The sequence below is a fragment of the Salmo salar genome, chromosome 06 (genome assembly GCF_965601325.2).
Source record: "Salmo salar chromosome 06, fSalSal1, whole genome shotgun sequence".
In the NCBI taxonomy this organism is placed as follows: domain Eukaryota; kingdom Metazoa; phylum Chordata; class Actinopteri; order Salmoniformes; family Salmonidae; genus Salmo; species Salmo salar.
In genome coordinates, this window is record NC_138296.1 from 23943211 (window position 1) to 23963155 (window position 19945).

General features: G+C 42.9%; 3 protein-coding genes across 4 annotated transcripts; 1 reads left to right on the forward strand and 2 right to left on the reverse strand.

Annotated features, from left to right (window-relative positions):
- Positions 1-33: 33 nt before the first annotated feature.
- Positions 34-11975, reverse strand: LOC106606568 (ADP-ribosylation factor-binding protein GGA3). The gene is made up of 17 exons (XM_045719952.2): positions 11828-11975; positions 11093-11177; positions 10878-10953; positions 10624-10722; positions 10402-10525; positions 9446-9549; positions 9056-9136; positions 8232-8369; positions 7215-7296; positions 7006-7122; positions 6490-6759; positions 5776-5858; positions 5458-5615; positions 4850-5154; positions 4501-4670; positions 4053-4163; positions 34-3641 (listed from the first exon to the last, which is right to left on the reverse strand). The coding sequence occupies exons 1-17, from the start codon at positions 11892-11894 to the stop codon at positions 3531-3533; spliced, it is 2181 nt and encodes a 726-aa protein (XP_045575908.1). The 5' UTR covers positions 11895-11975; the 3' UTR covers positions 34-3530.
- LOC106606582 (small ribosomal subunit protein uS7m) lies at positions 11900-14194 on the forward strand. Its single transcript, XM_014202878.3, has 5 exons — positions 11900-12151; positions 12642-12833; positions 12967-13030; positions 13115-13282; positions 13572-14194. Exons 1-5 carry the CDS (start codon positions 12108-12110, stop codon positions 13791-13793), a joined length of 690 nt encoding a protein of 229 aa, XP_014058353.1. The 5' UTR covers positions 11900-12107; the 3' UTR covers positions 13794-14194.
- Positions 14195-14200: 6 nt separating this feature from the next.
- On the reverse strand, positions 14201-19881 carry LOC106606581 (MIF4G domain-containing protein B). Of its 2 annotated transcripts, none has more exons than XM_014202876.3 (6): positions 19762-19881; positions 18845-18942; positions 18422-18531; positions 17839-17994; positions 17427-17519; positions 14201-17113 (listed from the first exon to the last, which is right to left on the reverse strand). In XM_014202876.3, the coding sequence occupies exons 1-6, from the start codon at positions 19800-19802 to the stop codon at positions 16886-16888; spliced, it is 726 nt and encodes a 241-aa protein (XP_014058351.1). In that variant the 5' UTR covers positions 19803-19881; the 3' UTR covers positions 14201-16885. The 2 variants fall into 2 exon arrangements, with proteins under 2 accessions (XP_014058351.1, XP_014058350.1); XM_014202875.3 differs by having other exon boundaries at positions 18422-18549; positions 19762-19875.
- Positions 19882-19945: the final 64 nt, after the last annotated feature.

Consider the following 19945-nt stretch of genomic DNA (forward strand, 5'->3'; position numbering starts at 1 on the left):
TTGTTAGAATAACAAAGACAGAGTACAATCAGCTAAATTACACCAGATCAAAAATCCTTTAATTCCTCATGCAGCAAACAAATAGCACATAATACAGTATGTACAATCGTAAAACATCTTTCAAGACATTTACACATCACATTGACCTCTACACATCTGACTACAGACGATAAGTACACCTATGTACAGAGCTATTGTGCCTCACAATGCTACAAGTCAGGGACAACCAGAGAGAGGACATGGGGAGGAAGGGGGAAAACTGGCTGTTCTCCAATTCCCTAACCTCCCTGAAGTGTGGATTTAAAAAGCAATGTATTAGTGCACGCATGGGTAAGGTGTTTCCACCATATTCTCATATCCGTCCATTCCTTTTGAATGTTAGGATGAAGGTTAGCGACTCAACCTTTCACCATCGAAGTATGAAATCATTGCCCTATCGTGGGCTCAATATTACTGTAAATTATTTTGACTACATGGTTTCACCTTTCTCCATGTTAGTTCCAACTTGTCAGATGATACTTTCAGCCAGTGTTAAGCTTGGTCAATTCAGTGATGCACTGAAATACTACAACTGAAAAAAAAAAAAAAAAATACAATTTCAATACTGACAATGAAGAAAATAATACACATCCTAAAAGTCAGGACATCTTAACTCGGGTTGACAGACCACTTTCAAAGCTCAAACACCATAGTTAAACCAGATGGCAAGCATCAGAGGGAGCATACATTAAACCAAAGAATAAAAACCAGCTACGGTATGCATTTATGATCACAACTTACAGAAGCATGCCAGGAGTAATCACAATATTGATTACAGTGTTGCTAGGAAACCCAGTCATCAAAATAGTAGCTGTATATTAGTCTGTGGTAAGACCTAGATGGTCCAGCAAATCCATTAAATAACTAATATCATTGGGAAATACAATATACATCACTTTAAAACAATGTCATAATAATAATTACCACAATTATGTCTAATAAGCATGATCACTGGATATACACTGAAGAAATATTGAAACACCTCATGGAATCATGTTCGAGGCCTTTGTCAACAGCCAGCTACTACCCACATCTAATCAACATAACTTTCTGTATCTTGACTCAAGTTTTAAGTATGAGCTACTCTGAGCTAACATGCTAGCTAGCAAGTCCTCCGGACAAGATTCCCAGATTTCATCAAATTTTATTCCAGTTTCAGGATTAATCAATCATTTTTTCCTAGTTATAAGCTCTGAATAATAATGTATTTTCTAGAATGCCTTTCTAGCCCATTAGAAACAAGCATTCAACAATGCTGTGGTATAAACATTGACACACACACACACACACACAGTGGGGGAAAAAAGTATTTGATCCCCTGCTGATTTTGTACGTTTGCCCACTGACAAAGAAATCATCAGTCTATAATTTTAATGGTAGGTTTATTTGAACAGTGAGAGACAGAATAACAACAAAAATAGAGAAAAACGTATGTCAGAAATGTTATGAATTGATTTGCATTTTAATGAGGGAAATAAGTATTTGACCCCCTCTCAATCAGAGAGATTTCTGGCTCCCAGGTGTCTTTTATACAGGTAACGAGCTGAGATTAGGAGCACACTCTTAAAGGGAGTGCTCCTAACCGCAGCTTGTTACCTATATAAAAAGACACCTGTCCACAGAAGCAATCAATCAATCAGATTCCAAACTCTCCACCATGGCCAAGACCAAAGAGCTCTCCAAGGATGTCAGGGACAAGATTGTAGACCTACACAAGGCTGGAATGGGCTACAAGACCATCGCCAAGCAGCTTGGTGAGAAGGTGACAACATTTGGTGCGATTATTCGCAAATGGAAGAAACACAAAAGAACTGTCAATATCCCTCGGCCTGGGGTTCCATGCAAGATCTCACCTCGTGGAGTTGCAATGAGCATGAGAACGGTGAGGAATCAGCCCAGAACTACACGGGAGGATCTTGTCAATGATTTCAAGGCAGCTGGGACCATAGTCACCAAGAAAACAATTGGTAACACACTACACGTGAAGGACTGAAATCCTGCAGTGCCTGCAAGGTCCCCCTGCTCAAGAATACATATACATGCCCGTCTGAAGTTTGCCAATGAACATCTGAATGATTCAGAGGACAACTGGTGAAAGTGTTGTGGTCAGATGAGACCAAAATGGAGCTATTTGGCATCAACTCAACGTGTTTGGAGGAGGAGGAATGCTGCCTATGACCCCAAGAACACCATCCCCACCGTCAAACATGGAGGTGGAAACATTATGCTTTGGGGGTGTTTTTCTGCTAAGGGGACAGGACAACTTCACCGCATCATTTGACGGGGCCATGTACTATCAAATCTTGGGTGAGAACCTCCTTCCCTCAGCCAGGGCATTGAAAATGGGTCGTGGATGGGTATTCCAGCATGACAATGACCCAAAACACACGGCCAAGGCAACAAAGGAGTGGCTCAAGAAGAAGCACATTAAGGTCCTGGAGTGGCCTAGCCAGTCTCCAGACCTTAATCCCATAGAAAATCTGTGGAGGGAGCTGAAGGTTCGAGTTGCCAAACGTCAGCCTTGAAACCTTAATGACTTGGAGAACTGCAAAGAGGAGTGGGACAAAATCCCTCCTGAGATGTGTGCAAACTTGGTGGCCAACTACAAAAAACATCTGACCTCTGTGATTGCCAACAAGGGTTTTGCCACCAAGTACTAAGTCATGTTTTGCAGAGGGGTCAAATACTTATTTCCCTCATTAAAATGCAAATCAATTTATAACATTTTTGACATGCGTTTTTCTGGATTTTGTTGTTGTTATTCTATCTCTCACTGTTCATATAAACCTACCATTAAAATGATAGACTGATCATTTCTTTGTAAGTGGGCAAACGTACAAAATCAGCAGGGGATCAAATACTTTCCCCCCCCACTGTATATATATATTACACATACACACACACAGTATATACACTGTATGTATGTGTCTCGTCATAATAATGGATGTAGTGTTAGTTATATTTCCTTTTGTTAGGAAATGTCCTGCAGTGCTGTATAAGGGACAACTGGCTGGCCTGCTAAAATACCTTGTAGATGTTCTCAGTTAATGAACATACTTAATAACAAATCAAGAGTGACACTTGGTGCATCTTTGTCAATTTCTGAAACATGGAAAAAGCACTTGTATCCCTTCACTTGAGATGCAGTCCTGGAATAATATTCAATACAAGCTCTGGAAGCTATTGTAAAACTGGCTTAAACTTCAGTGTATGCCATGTATGCTATATTATGCTTACAAAGTTACAATTGCCTCAATAGCAACTGGGCAATTACAAAAACGGTAAATATCAAAACAATCTAAAAGAAACAGAATGGTTGGCTGGTAGGTAGCACTATGTTGGTACTGTAACATTGCAACACAGTTCTCCCACCCTATCCTCTCCTTGGCTCATCTCTCTCTCTTTCTCTCTGGGGTATGTGTGGTTAACACCCCCATCGTGGAGTGTTGGTTTGGCCCGTCCTGGCACGGTTCTGTGGTGTATGGGGGTGGCTATAGGTGACCCCATCTGTCTGGCGGGGGGAACTGGTCCACCTCGCCCACCTCTGAGCACTGCCTGTTTCCGAGAGTGAACGCCAGCTTGTAGCGCAGCCGCACCTTCTCCTGCAAGAGGCAAACGTTGAAAGAGGGTCAGCAAGTGGTTTCACAAAGACTACAAAGAGGATGGAAGCCCATCAGGTCCAAAAAAACCTAGGCTCTCTCTCAATGAATCTTTCCTTAATTCCTCAAATCCTCTCTCATCGTCTCCCCAAACCGCATTGATAAGAAAGTCAGAGAGGAGGGACCTTGAACCTCCAATACAGTTGAAAAGATGAGGAGATAGGTTGCAAGGAACCATGGAAAGATGAAAGATAGAACTCTAGTCCTACAGTGACTCTGGCCTGTGTATTAGAGAAGTGGGCTGCTCCCTAACCACGTGACCTAAATCGGAAAACCTCTGGGCCCTTGGAAGATCATATTACTTTTCCCTGACCATGTGACCTTACCAGGAAATACTCGTGGCCCTGCTCTTACCTTCAGGGGATTGGCCAGCAGCATGACCTGTGTGATGGAGGCCGGGGGAAGGATGGGGTTAAAGGGAGGTAGCTCTGTTCCTGACGGAGGCTGCAGCTTCAACTTCATGGACTGGAGGACAAGGAGAGGAGGGGTTAAGGAGTGTGTGAAAGTTACACACTGAAGATGGCTGCAAAGCCTGTGTACGCGATCCCTGATGCAGTGAAAAGAATACAAATAAATACAAAAATTAAGCTTTATGCAACATATTTTTGAGTGAGGACCCCATCACATTTTGTTTGGATGAAATGATACAATGTTTGAGTGAGTAAGTATACAGGAGTGGACACGTGTAAGTATTATACGAGTGCATGTGTACACACTGCCCTGAGACATGGCTGTAGACTCCTATGGCGTCTAGACACGGCAAGTGTACACAAAGCGTGTGTGAGTGTGTACCATGTGTTACCTTGGGCACGGCGGCCTGAAGGACCACGTTCTGAACGGGCAGTGGTGCAGTGTTCAGCATGGACACCACTAACACCAGCACGTCTGGTCTGCAAGGGGGACAGTCTGAGGCAAAGTTCAACAGCACACGCACCCCATCCTTATCATAGGCCGTTACAGGGAGCCCTTTACCTGGAGGGGACAGGACAGAGGCAATGAGAGGCTATATCAATGTTATCCAGACAGTGTACTGTGGACATCAAATGGTTAAAAAAGACGAATGACGAGGATATATAGCATTTCCCGTTTCCCTTTGCACACTCCCCTCTCTCTCTCCCTTTCTACCTCCCTCCCCTATTTCCAGTACTCACTGGGTCTGATGGCCTCCAGGGGGACGTGCACGTTGCCCAGGGAGGCCTCCGGTCCTAGCCCCCTGGCTGGGCTGCCCCCCTGGAAGGAGGAGTGGTGGAAGGGGGAGAGGGAGCTGAACAGGGGGCTGCCCGGGGCAGAGCTCAGCGTCTGGGCTTTGGTGTGGGACACCGCAGGGGAGCCAGGCACGGGGCCAGGGAGGAGGGAGGTCGAGGAGAGGGGGACCTGGGGTACCATGGCCCCCAAGGAGGGTGGTACTACGGCCCCCATAGAGGCTGCTATCCCGAATCCGCCACCAACACGCAAACTGGAAACGACAGAAAAACAACATGAGCTCTCTCTGGAAAACAAACTAAATCAAACAAGCAAGTGTGCAATCAAGAGCATGTTGATTTGTACCATATTCAGGATAATGTTGAGTAGCATCTAGTAATGTAATGATGTGATGCACTACTAATTACAACCCTGAGCCTTCGGATTACCTCAGAAGTGTTGCTTCACTTTAGCTGTGCGCTGAAGCACCTGATCTAATTCAATGTGGGTAATATAATACCTTGAAGTGATCTACAATATTTCCAGTGAAGTGAAGGGAGTAAGGTTAGTTGAGCACCTCTTTGGCTCTCCAAAGTCCAGCATGGCCAGGTCTTGGAGGTCCTGGAGGCTGTGGGTGGCGGGGGCCGTGGCGGGGGCTGGTGCTGGCTGGACTGAGGGAAATACTGGGCCTGGCCCTGCTATAGCGCCAAACAAGTCCAGTCCAGGGTCAGGAGCCTGGAGATGGATAAAAAGGAAGAGACTCTTACAAATCTACCAAATGTATCACAAGAGTTGTTCAAAACTCCTCACTGGTAAAGACACAGGAAATGACAGTAGAAAAAAAGTCATGCTTTTTAATGCTCTGACCATTGTGGTCATCATCAGGAAGAACTACCTGTAAGGAGGTCCACGGATTCGCTATTTCATTCAGCTTTGGTTTTGATTGGCTGTTCAGAGAAGGAACTGGATCGTTCAGGCCTGAAAAAACACACAAGGGTCATTAGTATTCACCCTTCTTTTACCAGGTAAATTGACTGAGAACATATTCTCTTTTACAGCAACGACCTGGAGAATAGTTACAGGGGGGAGCGGGGACGAATGAGCCAATTGGAAGCTGGGGATGATTAGGTGGCCATGATGGTATGAGGACTAGATTGTGAATTTAGCCAGGACACCAGGGTTAACACACCTACTCTTACAATAAGTGCCATGGGATCTTTAGTGACCACAGAGTCAGGACACCCGTTTAACGTCCCACCCGAAGGACTGCACCCTATGCAGGGCAATGTTCCCTTCACTGCCCTGGGGCATTGTGATCCCCTTAGACCAGAGGGAAGAGTACCCCCTATTGGCCCTCCAACACCCCTTCCAGCAGCATCTGGTCTCCCATCCAAGGATCTGCTTAGCTTCAGAGGCAAGCCAGCAGTGGGATGCAGGGTGGGATGCTGCTGGCATAATGAAATGAAGTACCATGGGGCATTGTCTGAACATTGGTGAACACAGTCCTCATGAATACATTTTGAATACAAATCAAATAGGAAATATGGCCTATATTTAACAAGAATACATTAACACATAACTTCCATAAAATGCAAGGTCAGTGAGGTACCTAAGGATAGCAGCTCATCGTCAAGGAGAGAGAGAGCGTTGAGAGCCTTGTCGGTGGCTGGGTGGCTGGGGCTGTTGTTCTGACTAGCATGCAACCCAGCCAACCTTTTTGGAGGAGGAGGCAAGACAGGGATTGGGAACCCCAGGTGATTGGCTGAAGTGGGATCGGAGACCAACGGGAGAGGGGCAGGCGGAGGAGAGGTGGAGTTTAGAACGTCAATGCCAGCCAGGTCAATCAAGGTCTCTGTGTTGTCACTGTTCCCTGTGGTCTCTGTAGAATAGAGAGGGAAAGAAGGAGAGGTGGAGAGAGGTAGAAGAAAGCAGAGAGAAATTGAAATCAAAGAAGGTAGAAAGAGAAAGATACAAAATGGTAGAAAGGAAACAGTTTGCTCTGAAAGTTATATGAAAAAATCTGAAAGTGTGTGTGTGTGTGTGTGTGTGTGTGTGTGTGTGTGTGTGTGTGTGTGTGTGTGTGTGTGTGTGTGTGTGTGTGTGTACATTACGTGCAATCACTCACCTTCACCAGCTGTAGATCTAGGATCCTCGCTGTCTCCATTCACCGTCTGTCCCTTGACAATCTTCTTGTAGGAGTTGATGACCCGTGAGAGGTCATCGCTGGCCTGCAGGATGTCACCTGGAAGGCAAAGGTCAGAGGTTAAGAGATGGAACAACAAATAACAATCTAAGAGGTTGAAAAACATTAAAATAACAACTTTATTTCCTCACCTAAACTTGTGTCGTTATCTTCAGTCTCTGTGGCCATTTTGAAAGCAGCGCGTCTCAACTTGTCGCAGCGGTCGTATAGTTCCTGGTATTACAGGAAATGTACGACGACATGCTTCAATCAGCCACTGACACAGTTTACAATTCTAATTCATTTCACATAACATCAAAGTCTACCACGCTCGTATCATTCTAGCAGCCATTCCTAATTCGCTCCCTACCCCTTCCCATTGGCCCTAACACTTTGGTGTTTGCCGATAGGTAAGGACTTAGCAATATGATAGAAGCTCCACCACTAAACTGCTTATACCTATCCAGACCCTTCAGATCTGCAAACATTGAAAGGTTAGGGCCCAGGTGAAGTGGTAGGGAACAAGTTGGGACTAGCTGTAAAACTGAGTTAAGGACTGGCTATAGCCTGAGGTGATACATAAGGGCCTTAATGCTTCACAGCGAGCAAAGAGGATAAGTATCTAAGTAAGGCACAGTTCAGACGCCAAACTTTTGGTGAGTGGAACTGAATAGACATGAAGAGCGGGGCTGGCATGGCTGAGAACTCTGCTTGACGTACCAATTGGTTTCATACAACCGCTCTCCCAACACTGCAGACTTACTCGTTGCTTTTGGGTTAAATTCAGGCATAACAGCCACCTCTCAGAAGTCCTCCACCTGCGTATAAGCCATGACTGTGTTTCCGTTGTGGGTGTGGTAGCCAAGTAACCTTTATTTGCATGCAATTAACATATATTAATATGCATGACCATTTTTCCTGACAGTGGAAGAACTGCTCTGGCAGAACTGCATGAAACAGAGGCGTGCCTCACCCGCACCGTGCTGAAAGAGCGGCAGAGGCGGACCAACTATTGTCATAAGTCACACGAGGCGCACTATGGCTTCACAAGGCACTCTATCCCTGCTCTACCAAAGAGAAGTGTACATTTTTTAGTTAAGGGGGGCGATAGAGCGGTGTTGGAACTAGGGCTAAGTGTGATGTGTGTGGAGTCTGAACGGAACACACACCTTGATGATCTCTCTGTCTGACTGGGAGGACCTGTCCTTGTCGTAGTGGGACAGCATCTCACTCAGCAGCTTGACGTTGATGCCCACCTCTTCCAGGGTGTGGATGCGTTTGGTCACTTTCTGAACCCTGACATCGTCCTGGCAGAATGAGGGTTAATAAGATGTTCAAGACTTGTTATAACATTGTTATACATTGCTCTAAGCGCCTTATATGCATGCGTAACAGTTATATTGTAAATGCATTCAGCCGTCCTGGGAAACAGAACAATAAAAGTGTTATAGAGAACTACTAACATGGACGCATGATCGACTATGATCACATTTCCTAAGCTCCATCTGTGTGTAATTCTACAGTGTATTTATTATCCCATGATGAATTATTAAAGCAATAAGGCACAAGGGGGTGTGGTACATGGCCAATATACCACGGCTAAGGGCTGTTCTTATGCACAATGCAACGCAGAGTGCCTGGATACAGCCCTTAGCCGTGGTATAATGGCCATATACCACAAACCCTGAGGTGACCTATTTCTATTATAAACAGTTTACAAACATCTATTAGAACAGTAAAAATAAATGTTTCGTCATACCTGTGGTATACGGTCTCATATACAATGGCTTTCAGCCAATCAGCATTCAGGGCTGATAAAATACTCTATAAGCATTTATTACCACTCAAAGCTAGTTAGAACGGTCTTATGAACCTATTATGACTATAAACACACAGGTGGTATGTCACAGGCTGAGTATGAGCATTCACAACAGCTTACGGCTCCTTACAACCGCCTTTATAAGCACTTAAAGGGCATGTCGTTGTCTCTCACCTCCTTCACCATGTTTTTGATGAGCCTGTTGGCTTCCTGCAGGTCCTCTGGGTTTTTGCTCCTCAGAAGCTCTGCTAGTAGCTAAACACACATGAAGGCATGTCAAATCACCATGGTGACACGGACATCTGCTGGTTTGGCTATCTGTACATCAGTGGTCAACAATGCTGGTCCTAGAAAGCTAGAGGGAATGCAGGCTTTTGTTCCAGCCTGATAACCCCTGTTTTAGCAAATCAAGGTTTCAGTGATTTGTTGTAAGTAGGTGTGGTAGTGCTAGGCTGAAACAAAAGACTGCACACCACATATACAGTAGTTCTCTAGGACCAGGGTCCAGGACCAGGGTTAAAGACCAGTACTGTGGATAAACTCAGTCTGAACCCAGTGTTTCACCTTGCCCATATCCTCATTGTCAAACACAGGGTTCTTGGGACGTGTGGGGGGTGAAGGAATCAGAGTCTTGTCCACTGGGAGCTCAGGGTCCATAGTTACAAGGCCTGAAGAACGGAAGGTGTGTCTGATTTAGTTCACAGATAAGATTTAAAAAATAACTCAAAATATCTCTATGGGACTATTCATCACAAACAGAGTTCCATTTCAAATCAATGAGGAAAATTGCGGAAGAATATCATTTTACTTCCTGAATTGAAATTAAATGGTATTAAGCAGGTAGGTACCCTAGCGGTTAAAGCATTGGGCAAGCAACCGAAAGCCAACAAGGTGAAAAATTGGTCGATGTGCCCTTGAGCAAGGCACTTAAGACTAATTGCTCAAGGGTTGCCATTGATAATGGCAGATCCTGGCTGTGAACCCACTCTCCGGGAGTTGGAATATGCAAAAAACACATTTCCAATATGCGTATAATACACACGTGTACATGTCTGAAACAGGACAAACTTTGTAGCTGATAGTGATGATACAGTGACATATCAGGATATAATTGATACAGTGACATATCAGGATTTAATTTGACAATATATCGTATTGACAATATCCAAATATTATTTTTGCGCTAGTTTACTGTATCTAAAACCAAAACTCCCCGATTTTTCCTTCATAGCTTGTTCTCCATCTTCTTTTTAAAATAGGGAGCAAATTTGTTATGAGCTATTTTATTTCCATGACTGATCAAAACGTGTTTTCTCATGGCTTTCTTGTCCCTTTGCAGCAGACATATGGTGAGCAATATGTTTGGAACATCGAATCGCAATAAAATCACAGTATTGAATCGCAATACATTTTGAATCATGAGAATTGCAATACATATCGTATCGGCAGCTAAGTATTGTGAGGTCCCTGGCAATTCCCAGCCATAGTGGCTATGGTAACTAGTGGAAACCAGGTCTTACCCTGTCTCCTTAGTGTCTGGTATGCTTCGTTGATTTTGGCCTCGTTGGGGAAGGCCACTGTCCAGCTGTACAGCATCTCAATGATCTTTGTCTTTACCTTCTCTGGTACTCTGTCTCCCATGTACTAGATAGAAGTGTACCAGATCTTTGTATTCACACACAGAACACAAGGAAAATAGAAGAAGAATAGAATAACGCATTCAGGATACCAAGTCCACTCACCTTGGGAGAAACAACTTTGATCAGCTCGTTCAGAAACCGATATTTCCCGATTTCATTATGAAACCTTCTCCCGCAGTTCTTCATACATGCCTCTAATACCTGGGAGAATTACACGTGGACATTTTGTCAAACACATGGACACAAAGGTAGCCCTGAGACAAGACTGTATACACCATATGAGTACATACAGCTATGCCTCAGGACTAGAACAGAATATTGGATGAAATGAAATAGTACAAACAAACAGTACTCACTGTTAAAGCCTGAAGCGCCTCCCATTCTTGCGGCGATTGGATTTTGTGAACCAGCAACCTGACAGATATCTGGGGACTGCACAAAGAGATTGGGTTAAATTGGCCCATTTCCTATACATACTATAGCAATAGGTCAAATATAGCTAATACATACTGAATGTATGTATTAGCTAATACATACTGAATGGTATCAGGTGAATCAGGAAGTAACATACCCTTCCAATTCCTTATTGATCTGGTCACAGAAACCAATGATGTACTCCCAATCCTCCTGTCTGTTTGTTGGATGGGTGGCTTTATCTATAGTGAGATCAAATAAATTGAAAATATGTTTAACACATGCCTTTACAGTTGAGAGTTGACAGACTTGTTGAAAGGACAACATGTGAGCAACCGGACACTGACAGTAAAGAATTCGACTGTCATCCATCCTCTGTCATCCCCCACATTGCACTGGCAACTAGCATCAATACCACAAGGCGCATACATGCAGTGAAGCCACCAGAAAAGATGTTTTATCTGTGCCACCACTATAACGTTAGCCCCCAGTTCCTCGAAAGGCTATCAATTATATCTGTCAACCAACACAAGATAGGCGCTTGATACCAAAATCACAATCCTCAACTTAGCAGTCTTAACTCTCGATATCAAAAGGGAGATCAGCTGAGGTTCAGTGGCCACATCCCCTGGGTTTATGCTTGAATGTCCGCCTCCCACAACTGATCCAGATTCAGTGCACAGCTTTCCTGAAACGGCTGCTCAGAACGACAACGCTAACACAGCTCTTATAACGGGGATGCCTTGAAGGCAGTAGCCCTGGAGGATTGCAGACAGTTCAACAGATCGCACTCTTCATTACTTCATTCATACATTCACTCCATTCATTCAATGCAATGCAATATGCTAATAATATAAATGAATTGACTGGATACATAGGTTAATTCACTCACTGAGCCAGGATTCTAGCGTCTCCCCTTCCTGGTACGCCATAGCATTGGAAACATCGCGTGATGACATCACCAATGTGTGCAACTACGCGCGAGAATCACGCAGTCTGCGTTGTCAATAAAACCTAGAAAAACATGCACTTATTGTTTGGTGTAAAATGTAGAAATTCAAACATTTAGCTGAAAAATGCTTTATTTTGGAAAATAAATCATAGAAATTAGTTTTGCTTTATGGCATCTACCAAGGAGCTTACCCAGGGGTCTTCGCACCACACTTTCCAAGATGGCTGCCTCCATCACAGGTTTACTAAAACCTTGGACACCAAGGTAATTATAATTTTGCTGATTAACGACGCTATGGATGTGTATCTTAACACTGTGATACTGCACTAGTATGACACTTATCATTGCACAAGTTTATTACAACTACGCTAACTAATTCAGCTACCTACAGTCAGTGACATTTACATTCAACTTTTTTGTATTTATTTAGAGACATGCCACCCACTGTGTTCATTGTAGCAAAATACAAAATCACCAATGCTGTAAGAACAAGTTTGTGAATCAGTGTGAGTGTGGCTGGCTACGATTTGTTAATGTAGATTTTAACAAGCACAAACACTGTAGTTCTGATCCAGGGCGTGAGGTGACAGGACCAGGGCTAAGAAACACCCGTTACCCCATATGTTTCGGCAAGCAACATTAGATTGTTAAATGATCATGTATAGATATTGTCCATGATATGCTATAACCATTGCATTGTATTTGACTATTAAACATGAAGTGTCATAACCTTCTGTTGTTCATGCTTCTCTAGGGTACTCCTGGTGAGATGGAGCAGGTACAACCCTTACTACCTGGAGCCTGAGCCTCGGAAAGAGGTGTACCACATCCCAGAGACTGAGCTCACACCTGAGCAGAAAGAGGAGAGGGAGCTGAAATCTGTCAGGCCCATAAAGGCAGCCACCAACTCTGTCACCAGCTCTGTTTTCAACGACCCTGTGTTGAGGTACCTGACCCCAACACACATTAATGCATAAGCCTACAAACACTGAAATACATGTAGCTCGGTCATGTGGTTGTATGTTTACCCTGTCAATGCAGTGTGAATTACAGCTCATCACTATTCTTTCTCTTCACAGCAAGTTTGTCAACATGATGATGAAAGATGGTGACAAGATTATTGCCAAAGGTATCATCACACAGGTATAAGTGGGATTCTATAGGACTGTTTGATATAGTTTGCCAAGTAATGTAAATATACACTAATGCCCATCCTTCTCTTCTCAGACATTGGAGAACATGAAGAGAAAACAGGTGGAGAAGTACCACAAAGCCCCCGAGGGAAAGAAGGCAGAGATCGAGTGTAATCCATACGCCATCTTCCACCAGGCTCTGGAGAACTGCAAGCCTGTCATTGGCCTGGCTAGCATTCAGAAAGGGGGCAAGTTCTATCAGGCCAGTACTCTCACCATTTCTACAGAGTCACCAGGGTCTTATTCATTAGTTCACAACGTAGCAAAACATTTTGCATCGTAGCAAAACGTTCTGTAACGAAAACAAGCGTTCAGGTAGTCCCTCCCTGTTTCTCTTTTCTTTGGTGCCTAATGAGCACAACCTTGGGGTGATGGTTTGTAGAAAAGTATACATCAAATGTTTATTCTCCACGATAGACATGAAAAATGTAATTTCTTTAGTCTCATACAGTATGTGTAATGACATCCTGTATTGACCCTCCACTCTGCAGGTGCCCATACCTCTGACAGATAACAGGCGGCGCTTCCTGGCCATGAAGTGGATGATCACAGAGTGCCGGGACAACAAGCACAGACGCACACTAATGTACGAAAAACTATCCCAGGAACTGCTGGCCGCCTTCTCCAAGGAGGGCAACGTGGTCAAACGGAAACACGAACTGCACAAGATGGCCGAATCCAACAGAGCCTACGCCCACTATCGCTGGTGGTAGTTGACTTTGAAGTCTGAGTGCAGCATTCAAAATGGGACCTTATGGACTGGAAGGAGTTCAATTCACTTTGGTCAAACTTGAGGTGGAGTTCCTTGTTGGAAAATAAAAACATCATGGACATTTGTGCAACACATCATGGGAGATTGTCTTCAATGTCGTGCATTGACAGGCTATGTAAATCTCTTGGACTCCATTGTGAAATATTTGGAATGGTGTGTATCCAAGTATACTGACCACAAATACAATTACTGTAAATGTGGCTTCTTTTACTAACATTGTATTATGGTTCAATAAAGAATGATTGAAAACATTACAAATGACATGATCACATACTGTATTTAGAATATAGGTGCATTCATCAGTGTCATCTTCAAATAAATACAAAGCTTAGTTAAAACCCAGGTCGATTCTATTTTAATGTGATTTTTATTCATCTGCAGTCAATGTACAACAGTAGCAAAAATGAAATTGACCAATGTTTGTACTTCTGACATTTGAACAGATCAGATACCCAACTATAGTAATGGGAATATTTATAGGAAAATATACACTGAGCTCTGTCTTCACACAGTAAACTCAAACTTTCTATATATCTACTTGAGTAGATAAAAGTACAAAATGCTCAAACTTATTTGGTAATTCTGTGTAAAACAAAAGGCATGTACGCAAACCAGTAGTAGGCAAATTGCGAGTGCTGCAATTTCTGTCCAAATTAGGTTTCTACTGAATTACTTTACTTTGAATACTTGGTCTTTATGTAGCAATAAATAGGCCCTATAGCATATACACATTTACTTCAATCATTCAACATCATGGCCCTATCAAATATGCTCACACTAGTGGGTGACCAAGTTTATTTTAGTGCAGTGCTTGCCAGCCTCGTTTTATCTAAGAAGTACTCCAAAATATGTTAATTTGAATGTACACTGAGGAGAACCACAGTTTTGAATGAAAACTGTTGAGGAACACTGATCCAGTGAACTAAATTTCAAACAATAGAAAAGTTATGTCAGTCACCCAAGTGTTACTATTCCAATTCCACAACTATCAAATAAACATTTCCATCTATTCTACAACTGTCCACTAGGGCCAATAGAGGTTGCTAAAATACCCTACTAATTAACACTATGTGTGATCATATCTTCAAAAAAATTACATGGTTCTTCCCTCTTCAAAGACTTTCATTCAGTCAATTGGAATAATCAACAATTCCCCATGCCTCCCTCACTTTCTTGCAGTAATCACTGAGCTGACATAACTAGGGTAGGAAAAAGATCCGCAATGGATCCCATTAGATCAGTGATTACTATGAGGAAGGAAGGATAGATGAATGTTAAAGATATTGGAACAGGACCTAGAAGTAGTCTGCTGTATGATTGTGTGCAGTGGTTTTTCCAAGACACTGTTTGATTTTGTGAGCGTATTAAAAGCACTCGGTCAGCACACAGTGTAAACATTATAAAACATACATATTCTCAACTACAAAAACTAGTAGATATGGACTTCAATAAAGTGAACCTGGTAAAAGCTTAGTGCTGGTGGAATGAATCTCAGATGTACTACTGTTTTGAAAATCTAACAGCAACGAGTAGTGAACAGCCAGACAGAACTTATAAAGTCACTGTAATATTCTCAGCTTCCAAACTGAATAAACGTTTGCATTGTGGTGCACAGTTTTCCCAAGCCCGAAAGCAAAAAGCCAGCATCCATTTTGTAGCACCAAAGTGTGGACTATGTCGTTTAAAAGAGGTACAGTACCTCTTAGAGACTTGTGAATACAAAAACATCTGCAAAACTAGTTGTTCTTATTAGAATCAGCAAAAACTGACTATAACTTCCAGCGTTGACGATATTGCTGTCCATATTGGCACCACATGTACTACAAAACTATTATTCAGATAAACTTGTGATATTAACAATTCAAAAACTAGGATTCAGACCATAAAAAGTTAAATATATTGATATTTTCAGAAAGGAAATATTACAAATTACTTTTGACTAATCTCTTGGTCCCAAATCCTAATAATACCAAATTGTCACCCTCTCTTGTCATGTGTTTTTTGACCTTAGCGGAAACGAAGAGGCTTAAGAGTCATTGGCAGCAGGGTGGACCCGTGTGGAGTTACATCGGTTGTATTAATCTTTTGTGTGATTGATTTTGTCAAAAAGCTTTCCAGTCATTTTAATCTACCACTCAAACAACAGGTGCTTTTAAAACAAAAGTTGACTGTAAAGTATCGTGTACAATTGATTTGGACCCTATGGCTGTATATAGACAGGCAGCCCAATTCTGATATTTTGCCTAATTATTGGCAAAAGAGCTAATCTGATTGGTAAAAACACCAGTTACTGGTAAAACAAAATAAAAGACCAGAATTGGTCTGTCTGTGTAAAAGCAGCCTATTTTGTAAAGCATTGATTGTGAGATCATAATTTGATCCATACATTCACTTGGGCCTAATGAATGTCTAAGCTCTCGAAACGTTCTGCAGACCGCTCAAGATTCTTTGTAGAAAAAGTAATGAAGATCATCACCTTTGAAAACAGTATCAGAAACGACTGGCAGAAGAGCTATAAGATTAACTCAATCATGGTCAAGCCCACGTGACTGGAATGTGTATCTGAACTACTTATGTACAATAGTGAAATGTCTCATAACATTGGAATGTCAGAAAGCAAAGGGATTAACAATAAATAATTATACTGGACTAAAAACTGCAGATCGAAACTCACAAAATATCCTGAAATTCTGTCAAACTTGCTTCAAACCAAACCAACCCAATTCAAATACACCTCTCGCCAACGAAAACCTTTAAGGACCATTTACAATTGCACATTTCAAACCGACTATCTGGCTAGTGGAAATATCCCTGCTGCTAACCACACTGACTAGTGGCTACCCCATGGCAAAGCCCAACAAAAACAAAAAGTGTCCTTTCTGGAATCATCCACTATGCAGCCCCTCTCCCAATACTATCATTCAGGGTCACATTCAGTAGACACAAAACGGGAGATTCTAACCTGAGCTCGTCCAATCCCATTTTGTTCCTATTGAACACCATCCACCTACTGCAGCCTGGCCTAGCCTCAGTCTAGTCGGTGACTTCGCTGTAGTAGTATTTCTGGGCCGTGTCGCTGAGCATCCAGCCCCCGGCTCTGAACTCCAGGATCTCCAGTAGCAGAAGACGGGCCATGGAGCTCAGGCCCTCCTGCAGTAGGAAGCCGTCCCGCAGCAGGTAGAAGAGCTCGTCCATCTTCTGTCCGTCCATCTTCTCCAGCTGGTCCCCGATGCGGTGCAGCTGGAGCACCAGGCAGTCTACCTGGGGGAAGGAAAGGAGAAGCAAAGGAGCACCAATATTAAACAAACGCATATCATTATCAGAGAAGGGGAAATCACATTCAGAGATGTACTCAGGCTATAGCATGTACATTTGTTTTCATATTTCAAACAGTAGACACTAGCCAGTATATAAAGCCGAACATTGTAGTAAAAACATTTACATTTGGTTCTCCCTTTAATTGAAATTTATGCTTGGTAAATAACCAACATATTGTGCTTTAAGAAGTGAGAGACAATTGAAATATGTCCTCAGTTGAAATACTAAATTGGGTGCTGTGGCATCTTTGACCCACCTCTTCCTCGTTGTTCAGTGAGTCGGGCTGAGCCAGCCTTAACAGGCAGTCAAACACAGGATGCACCAGAGCCACCATAGGCATGTTGTTCACCTGGGGAGGGGAAAACACAAGGAGCTATTAACATTTCATTGATAAGAAAGGCTTCTATGTGTATACAATCCATGAAGAAACAGCTCAAATAAAACTGGAGAGTACTATGGCCTGATACACACTATAGGGATAAACCGTACTGCGCTGGTTTTGGATATTGTCCTTCCACAATGTTCCTTCCAGCACAGTTCCAGCAATTATGGTAGATGCGTAACCAGGCCAGCCCAGTACAGCTTGGCTCAGTTCAGTCTTGTGAATAGGTTGTTAGATACCTCCAGTTAGAATATGAATAGGGATTATGGAATGTTTTAGCTCGTACCTTGAGGTAGTCGAAGACGTTGCAGATGAAGGTGACGAAGCAGACCCACTCCTGCAGCGAGCGAAGCCGCGTGTCCTCCCGGGCCACGAACTCCAGCTGCAGCCGGTTGAGCAGATTCCGCCGGAACACATTTCCGTTGTTGTGCTTGGCCTCAGCCTGCAAGGTGTGGTAGAGAACAAGATCACACACAGCCATAAGCATCTGTATGGTTGCAGTCTATGGATATATACAACTAGGAAGTTAAAGCACTGATCCTGGGGAGCAAAATAGTAGGATTGGGTTGAGTAGGATTGAGTTGCCATTTGACAATGATAAACCCCTTGATCCCCACCACCCCTAAGCTGCCCACCCACCAAATGTTTAGGATCTGAAGACGGTAAGCTGATCTTAGATCTCAGAACTTCTAGAGAGGAGCTCATTTGACTTGGTTTACAGTCAAACTCCAGCTTTAGTTCACACCATGTTCTAGGCCTAGGTGTGAAGCCCTAGTCAAACAAGATAATCAAAGATAACAACAGTAAGGTGAATTACCACCATTACTATCAGCCAGAAAGGCAAGTAGTTAAGGTGATGTTTACCATACCTGAACGATAGTGTAGCAAATGCGACCTGCCTCTTTGCTGAAGACCTGGTCCTTCAAAGACTGGTCCACGATGACATTGGACACCTTCTCCAGGTCCACCGTGCTGGGCTCTGAGGGCAGAGAGAGGGCTAATCCAAAGACAGCCACACTTACACTTGCTACTGGGTCACGTTCAATAGGCACAACATTTGACAATAACGCTCTGAAACGGCAAGGTTCCATCTGAGCTTGCCCAATAACAAATACTTGTTTTCTTTTTCTGTTGCAAAATGTTTGAAATCTATTGCTACGGTTTGCACTAATGAACATGACACTGTACTATGTACTTAATTGTAAAAACAAAACGTTATCAATCTGACCGTGTTGATTTTTCACACAGACTATTATATACATCTTCACAGAATCACTACATTAGGGACTGACCTTTCAGGGCTGTTTTCAGCAGCTTCTGGGTCTCCAAGTCTAAAGACTGAATCTTGTAGTCCTCTTTAGAGTTTTCCATTTTTTTTTTACAAGTGATACTGAAATAGACAGTGGATACAGACAGACTATACTTTCAAACATCATTTCAAGCGAAATTCATTAGACAGAACTATTTGTCTCAGCACAAAGCTGTCTAAAGCTGTTGTCATCAATCTGGCTGCCCCCAGGCCTCTTTCATAGGGGGATATAGGGGATTAAGCCAACATACGCAGTTCCTCTAATATTGCCCAAATAAAAAGGTATTGGTTTGCATACAAGCAATGACGAAACAGATATCATATCTTCAAATCCCAATAGTTAATTGCCATTTGTGGTGGTATTTTGTATGTTAGAGGATTTATTTCCCACCCATCCATTGTGAAAAGTCACAATGAAATTGCATGACTTCTACTGGGTCAGGAGTTGCATTTTCAAACAAACGAAACCTTTGCAGCAGCCTAACCTCGTTCCCAGGATATGGAAGGTCAGCAAGTCTGGTGAACGAGACTAGCAGCAGCCTGTCCTGTTGCATCAAACTGCACTACATGCCAACCCAGCAATAAATACCGGTAGAGATTAGAGATTGGATCGAGCTAGCTAAAAATTGGCTGCTACTAAACATGCACGCAATTAATGCAAAAAGTCCGAACAGTTTAGCTAGTTACCTAACTAGCTGCTAAAATTAGAAACCTAACAAATAGCTAGATAGTTAACGACTTGTTACACAGATAACATTAAACGTTAGCTACCAAGCGAATATGTTTGAAAAGGAGTTGTTGTTGTTGAGTGGCTAGCTAGCTAACTGACTTGCCAAGTCTGATTTACAAGAGCTCAAATTACGTTCAGGTTTCTAAATATAAACTTAAATCAAGACTTACTTTCCTAAAGTTAAGTTTGAAGCAGTGATAACATTGTACATTCACCCTCCACTGTGCTGTGTTGTTTGGGCCTGACTTCCTGAGTGCCTTCTGCGCACGCGCTGTGTTCCAACAATATAGGACAAAATGCGCGTGCACTGACGCTTAGGGAGAAGTGTCCGCTGAAGTTAAACTGTTTACCCAG